This window comes from Budorcas taxicolor, chromosome 4 (assembly GCF_023091745.1).
Source record: "Budorcas taxicolor isolate Tak-1 chromosome 4, Takin1.1, whole genome shotgun sequence".
In the NCBI taxonomy this organism is placed as follows: Eukaryota; Metazoa; Chordata; class Mammalia; order Artiodactyla; family Bovidae; genus Budorcas; species Budorcas taxicolor.
In genome coordinates this window covers 95,736,349-95,743,777 of record NC_068913.1, presented here as the reverse complement: position 1 = coordinate 95,743,777, position 7,429 = coordinate 95,736,349, and the positions used below count along the sequence as shown (strand labels likewise).

Genomic DNA, 7,429 nt, shown 5'->3' with positions numbered 1-7,429 from the left:
GGCACCAGAAGGATGAGAAAAGAAGTCACTGATTGAGAGTTGTTGAGCTGCTTAACTTTCCTCTAAAGCAAGTTAAAAGATGGGTTATGAGCTGCTTAACTATCCTCTAAAGTAAGTTAAAGGATACGTTTGGGTATCTAGGCTGCAAGATACCAACCACTGCTGCCATTAGATCCAGCTACTCAATTAGATGTACCTTTGAAAACAGCAAGTTAAACACTGAGCTTTCCCTATAATCTGCAGGATTCTCAAGGTTAGCCTTCTTGTTCTATCCCCAATGCTGCTTCTCATTGTTGCTGGATTTACTTTTTTTTTATTTTTGTTTTTATTGACGATGTTGATTTAATTTATAGGGCAATGCCTGACATGGTCATATGCTGAGAGTTCCTTTAACATTTTTTTTATCTTATCTTGATTCATAACGTTATGAAGGTACTTTCAGACTCTCCCTCAACTTCCATCAGGGAAGAGGGAGTATGTGAGTATGCGTGTGTACTGGGGCAGAAGGGAGAGAAGCAAAGAAAAAAGCACAACGGAAAGTGAGATTCCATAAACTTAAAACAATTTACAGAAAGGCATCTGATGTATTTTCTGAATAAGGCCTTGATCAGGGTAACCAATTCTCTCTGTAGCACATTCTACACTGCCCATAAATAAAGGAGTCTCTTTAAATTAACATTTCCAGTATCAATGAACAGTCCAGTAATCCTCATTTCAAGCGCTCGATGAGTCCCTGTGTGAGTCCAAGGTGCAGAAGCTGTGTTCGGGAGAGGTTTGCTAGGTTGGGGAAGGCCGCAAGCAGCTTCTCCCACGCCAGTTCCAGCAGGCTAGGAACCACCAGCCAGATCTTAAACAATGACCCAGTCCGTTTATTTTCGTGGATGTTCACCACTCCTCCGTGAATGTACATGCAACCAGCCTATGAACAAATGGCAGTCAAAAGAGGATAAATGACAGATACTTAAGCTGAAAATTCGGAAAAAAAATTTCATAGCAGGCTGAACTGAATGAAGTGAAATCAAAAATTTCTCACTGATACCAACACAGTGCAGAGATCAAGAAAGATTTATATAATGAATGAGTTACTAAGGGAAAAACTAGAGATTACTTTTACTTCAACAACTTTGACATCGTTAAACTAAGATTATATTAAGTACCCATCATGCCAAAGATAAAAATACAGAGATTAAAATAAAGCTCTTAGCATTCAAGAAGCTAGGAGAATCTTCAATAACACAGCATTTTGGGGGTAAAATTATTCTGCCCTCCCAGGAAACATCTTTGATATTACTGTCAGGGCCTGAATACCACATGCAGCATTTCTTTTACATTTTATGCAGCTCTTTTAAGCTTGTACATGATGGATTTTCTCCCTTTTTCTCAGAGGAAGAACTAGCTTTGGAAGAAAGGTTTTAAAAGCACATTCTTAATCCAAGCTTTGCTAATATCAGACATCTTTTTTTCTTGCTCTATCCCTAAAAGTATTTCCTTATCATCTGCAACTACATAAAGAAGATAAGAAAATGAAAACTTACTGGTGTAACAGCTGCACAGTGAAAATAAACTGGCTCCGGCATGGTAGCTGGGAGCTTAACCCATTGAAAAGTCTGCAGATTCAGCTTCCAGATATCTCCCAGGATCACTTCTCCATTATAGCCCCCACAAATAAACACATCTATCAGTGGAAGAGAAAACCACAATCAGGCAAAGGAAAAGAGCCACGGTGACAGCATGTCCTATCGTAGCTCTCATGGCTAGCTGACATGGGGCCAGTCCAGTTCCCATACCATAGGGGACTTCAGCTGGTGGGCTGCTCATTCTGCTGCCTTGTCCCTCACTAGAGTCTGAACTCAGTGTTTGGATTTTTTCTAGGGCTAAGGATGCAAGCCTCTGAGGATGCTTCATGTCCAGGTTCTTAAATTCAAACACCTTCAGGTGCCAGGCATAGGAAGTGAATGAGCAAGAAGGTTCAGGGAAAATAGATAAGCCAGGTAACAAACAGGAGTGCACTTGCTCTAACGGGGAAGATGGTGATGCAGCTCCAGCTGATGGAGCTACGCAGGACTTAAGGTCAGTCATGGCCAGACCTTCCAATTTTGTAAGAGAAGTTGGAAATTCAGATTTTTTTTGAAAAACGATACTTCTTGATTTTTAAGTATTGGCCACTAATTCAAAAACTGTAATACACACATGAGCCAAACAAAACACAACTGCAGGCTACCAGTTTGCAAACCCTTCTTTTAAATAATGTCCCTAAAAGGACGGACATTTATCTGCCCATAGAGACAAACATTCTCTATGTAGACAACTAGCCTGCAAATGTTCAATGTTTGGGGCACAGAGGTTTTTCCAAGCTTTCTTCAGCCCAAAGAGAACAGTCTGAAGCCCATGTTATCTGTGCTAGTTATTAATGTCAGGAAAAAAACCTTCCCAAAATCAAAATTGTTTTTTTTTTTAAATCGCTATTATTTTTCTGTTTATTTTTGTAAAATCAGTTATAACCAAGTATACAACATGTAACAAAGGTTACGTGAAACTTCAAACTAAATGCTCAGAACTACAGCTGAGTTCAGCTTCTATGGTACCTGGATTCAAAGAACCAAATGAACCCTTGTCTTAACTCAGGTCTAGATCAAGTTTAAGCCAATACCTAATTAAACTATAAAATACACTAGAAACATTTTTGGCTAGGATTCAAAAAAAAGTATGGTTCCATTTTTAGAGAGGCAAAGCTGAACAATGCCACTATCTATAAATCTTGCCCAAAGAGCAAAAACATAATAAAAAGCACCTCTGTACTAGAGATGGCAGCATAATCCTAGTAAAATCTGAACTAAGTTGCTAAAAGGATATAGGCTATCAAACTCGTTTATACACACCTTCTTCCTCTCCAAAACTTTAAGGCAGTATAACCAACTATAAAATAAACTGTAAATTAAAAGACAGGAAGGTTGTCCAAAGAGGAGTCATTTATCACACTTAGATAAAGTAGCTGCAGCTGCTTTCTGAAGCCATACAATGCCTGTGTTGTAATATGGCCAAAGAATGAGCTAAGAGTTCTATTTGGCATCAGACAGAGAACAGAATAAACTTTAAGAAATAACACTCTGAAGGAGTTATTACAATGTTAATACAATGTCTACCAAGGTCTCTATTGTATGTCAGGATTATTAGTGTTACTCATAATAACCACAGACATCTGTTAAGGTACAGTGCTGAAAGATTAGGTGGTATAGAAAAGCTTACTTATCGCTTATTTTTGAGTTCTCTGATAAGGAGGAACCTAAGCACATTAGTTTACTTTATGAAAATTCCTAAGAGAAGCATAACTTTATGAATTTCCCTTTAAGTATAAACTACAAGAAATAGACTCTCCCCAAAGGTATGCTATGACTCTTTTAGGGTTATCATTAAGAAATAAGATATTCTCAGAATATACAATTACAAAAATGGAACCAGCATGCTATTTGAAATCCTTACCATTTTTTATTTGAACACAACTGTGACATCTCCGGGCTGCAGGAAAACCTGCCAAACACATAAACATGGAAATTCCATTATTCATAAGATACAGCAAAAGACAAACTATGAATAAGTTATTTAAAACAATCCCTTTGTTGCATTAAGCAAACACTGACTAGTCTTTCCAACCCTCCCTTATTTCACACTCAAATAAAGCCATCAGAAGTTCCATCATAATGATATAATGTTAAGATGTCAGCAAAATAAAGTGAGGTGGCAGTGGGCAACGGTTACTAGTGGGTCTCAAGCCCTTTTACCCAAAAAGAGACAGGTACATCTTGATTTAAGTGCCTACTTCTTATCCTACCCAGATTTCCCTCTGCCACAGAATTCAGCAATCCCCATTAAAAGTCTTTGCTCAGCTGCTGAGGAAGAATAATTGGGCTAAGGAATACAAGTAATTTCTTTCTTTCTTTTTCTTAGTTCCCCAACCAGGGATCAAACTCACGTCCCCTGCAGTGAAAACACGAGTCTTAACCACTGAACTGCCAGGGAAGTCCCATAAGTAATCTCTAATACCAGTTCAACAGATATTTTTCTTGTCATATAATGCAATAAAATCACTATTTCACTTTCAGAACCAACTGTAAGGTACATTTATTTAAGATAAATAAATCAATATTTTAAATTTACCTATTTTTTCATGGGGTTTTGTTGCAATTTCCTCCCATGCATTCGTTTCAAGGTTGTATGCATGAATCTTGGAGACAGAAAATAAGAAGACACACAAATAACTTTAGCCCGAAAACTGGATTTTTCACAACAGCCTGTACAAACATATTCCTGGTTGAAAATGCTGCTTCTCCTTTGCTATTCTCTGATCTCTCCTAATTCTAATATAAAGCAAAACATTAGGTGAAGCAGTTGAAAGTTAAGCACACACATAATTTTATTATTTTTAAGTCATAGAAAAAAATGAGGAAGAAAGTTGGAATTCCGTTGCTTCCACATTTTCTGTGATAAACATATATCATTTTTATAACAGGAAAAAGCAACTGTTTGTAAATAAATATGAGAACACAGTTTTGACAAAACTTGGAAAGGACCATTAAGATTCCAAAGCAGACCAGGAGCTCTGAGGCCTATAGACTTCCTCTGGGACATGTGGATTTAGAAATGCCCCAGGGATGGATGAACAGAAGCCCTTCAGAGCTCAGCTTTCTAAGGTTAGTGATGTGTCGTCCTAAACATGCCTGTTCTTTTTAGATACACAGTACTGACAATGAGAGCAATGTGACATTCTGAGAATCCTGGTTCCAATTCTAATTAGTTGCTCCATTTGAGCTACTGTATCTTTCTTTTAGTATCTTTTCTCATCTAGCGCAAAGGGATAATTCTAATAAAGGATTTTCAGTGTGTGGTTACACAACTGTCAATGGGAAAGCATATTAGGGGCACAGAGTTCAACCTTATATTATAAAGAGCATCCAACACAAATAGGTCTTCATAAACAACCTGCTTGAAAATTAAAATGTCTACCATAACAGGACTGTTACTTATTATGCTCAGTATAACAATGCCTTTCCTCTGGCCCTCCTCCTCTCTCTCTCCTTTTTAATGTACCTTGTTTAAGGAATAAGCTGTCCAAGAAGTACCACCTCCCAAGATGTAAATCCTCTGCCCATCATGTGCAATTTCATGTCTGTACCTGAAAATATACAATAAATACATTTATAATTAAGGGGGAAATGACCTACATAAGAGTTGGCTGCAAGACTTTTAACTGCATCATTATTTATAATAATAAATTACTGGAAATGACTCAAGTGTCTAATAATAATGAATTGGTTAAATAAATTATACAATATAAAAAATAGATAAGTATGCAACCAATAAGAATGCAGACACAGAGAATGTTAATATACTGACAACTTCTTTTCACGTCATTGACTGAAAAAAATCAGTTAGATAAGAGCAGATAGGTTATAAGCCTACTAAAAATTTACAGATATACAAATAATGCTCAGAAAAATGACTATAAGGATACATGTAAAATGTTAACCCTAGTTACCCCTGAGTTTAGATTTTATTTTTTTATTTTCTTCATTTTGCTTATTTGTATCTTCTAGATTTTCTATAATCTTTTTGTGGTAACTGTATAAGGGAGGAAAATATTACGGAGTTTTAAAAAGTGATCTGCCTACATTTAATCAGAAAGTCTAGACTATGGGTTTTCAAATTAAGTTGCTTATTTAACAGATACACAGATTATCAGGAAAAATCATGCTACATAAAGCTGTGAATATAATATGAAACATCTACCAGAACTTTTATCCAAATAGTTTAGCTAAAAGCTGAAACAATTTATAATATATCCATAAAATTACTCAAAGAAGGCAACTATGTGAAAATACTTTGAAAACTTAATCTAGTTTCTCCTTTCCTGAAGGCCTTGGTGCTGATAAAATATATTACATCAAAATTATTCCCTGTACCAAGCCACCTCCCACGTCCTCCTGTGGTAGTTCTGCAATGATCAGAGCACTAAGATACTACAACAGAGATAAATCTTCCTTAGCACCCATATGCCATTTTTAAAAAGCCAACAAATAGTCTAACAGTAAATAAAAAACTGTTTACTGTCTTTGCTTTTAAACTAGAGAGGGAAAAAGAAAACCACCTCTTTAAGTTTTCTGGTGAGTTTATTTCTAAGAACAGGCAATTGCTGTTAGGAAAGAAAAATGAAAGATAGTTTATTTAGGACTGCTACTAAAAGGTAACTAAAGAGAATCATGTGATGTCTGAGTGTTTAATAGAGCACTTAAAATACACAATCTTCCCTCCCTTTCTTCCATCCATCCAACCACCCATTCAATCAATATTCACTGAGTACCACATGAGCAAGGCACTGTGTCCTTCCTGGGGATAGGTTATTAAGCAAGGGAGCCAAAGAATCCTAATATGCAAGTTAAGAAGGCAAATCAAAAAATAACTAGAAAGTAACTGTTGTGCTGGTAATATGAAATTTAGTTACAATTGTTACCACTGGTGTTTTTTTTAAAGGGCTACTACTTTCTTAATGCAGGAAAACTGAAGCATAAAAGGAAATAACGTGAAAAAAATGCTATAGTTCAGAGGGAAACATCATTTCCTCACCAGAAAACCCTTCTTTAATGCTGAACAGGGATCTAATAGCCAGTCAGCTATTTCAACCAGGGCAAAGGGCTTCTTCAAACCATACTGCCAATATTCTAAAAAAAAGTAAAATCTTAGCAAGAAAGAATATGCTTTAATTCTAGAATCTCACCTCTCTTCTGGTAGATCACAGGATAGGTTGTTTGGTTTCAATTGTGTCCACTCTCTGGTATTGAGATCTAATTTGTGCAGGTCTGTGCTGTAAATATAGCCAGTTGTCCCTCCAAATACATAAAGGGAGCCATTGATGATAGCCATAGCCTGGATAATGAAGAGATGTGCACAAGACTGCCTTGTTAACACATGATTAAAGAATGTAAACTTATTAGATACCCCCAAATCAAGTTTTATGAAGTTTTCTTGTACTTTTTAATCTTCTAAAAATCAGACCCTTAAAGGATTAAAGATTTTAGAGAACACAGAGATTGTTTTTAGAAAAATAACTTTTGCTCAACTGGAAAGCAAGTTCTGTCTAGATAGGCAAAGGGCTCCTTAGGGGTCTTAGCTAACCGAAGAATTTACAGATCATGGACATGAGCATTCCCACTGAAAGCTGCTTCACTTTTTAAGCAGTCTAGAGAAAAATGTCTTTAAGAAGAAGGAGCAGATATGAAAATAAGACCCCAGGATCCCTAAAGTAAGAAAGTTCTCAAAACTTGACATGTTCCACCAGACTCTTCTCAACGTAAGTTTGGCTTTTGCTATAGTCATTTCTTAGCGTTTAAACCTGTGGTGGGATACAGTCATCCAGTATGTGCTTCTACACACAGTC

The 7,429-nt window shown here is 36.5% G+C and overlaps 1 protein-coding gene across 1 annotated transcript in view; it reads right to left on the bottom strand.

Annotated features, from left to right (window-relative positions):
- Positions 1 to 564: 564 nt before the first annotated feature.
- Positions 565 to 7,429, bottom strand: part of KLHDC10 (kelch domain containing 10) — a 56,673-nt gene continuing 49,808 nt past the window's right edge. The window contains exons 5-10 of the mRNA XM_052638898.1: positions 6,770 to 6,918; positions 5,086 to 5,170; positions 4,156 to 4,222; positions 3,481 to 3,528; positions 1,536 to 1,675; positions 565 to 919 (exon numbers count right to left, since the gene is read on the bottom strand). Coding sequence (XP_052494858.1) covers positions 710 to 919; positions 1,536 to 1,675; positions 3,481 to 3,528; positions 4,156 to 4,222; positions 5,086 to 5,170; positions 6,770 to 6,918 — 699 coding nt within the window. The 3' untranslated portion in view covers positions 565 to 709. The remainder of the gene's footprint in view (positions 920 to 1,535; positions 1,676 to 3,480; positions 3,529 to 4,155; positions 4,223 to 5,085; positions 5,171 to 6,769; positions 6,919 to 7,429) is intronic.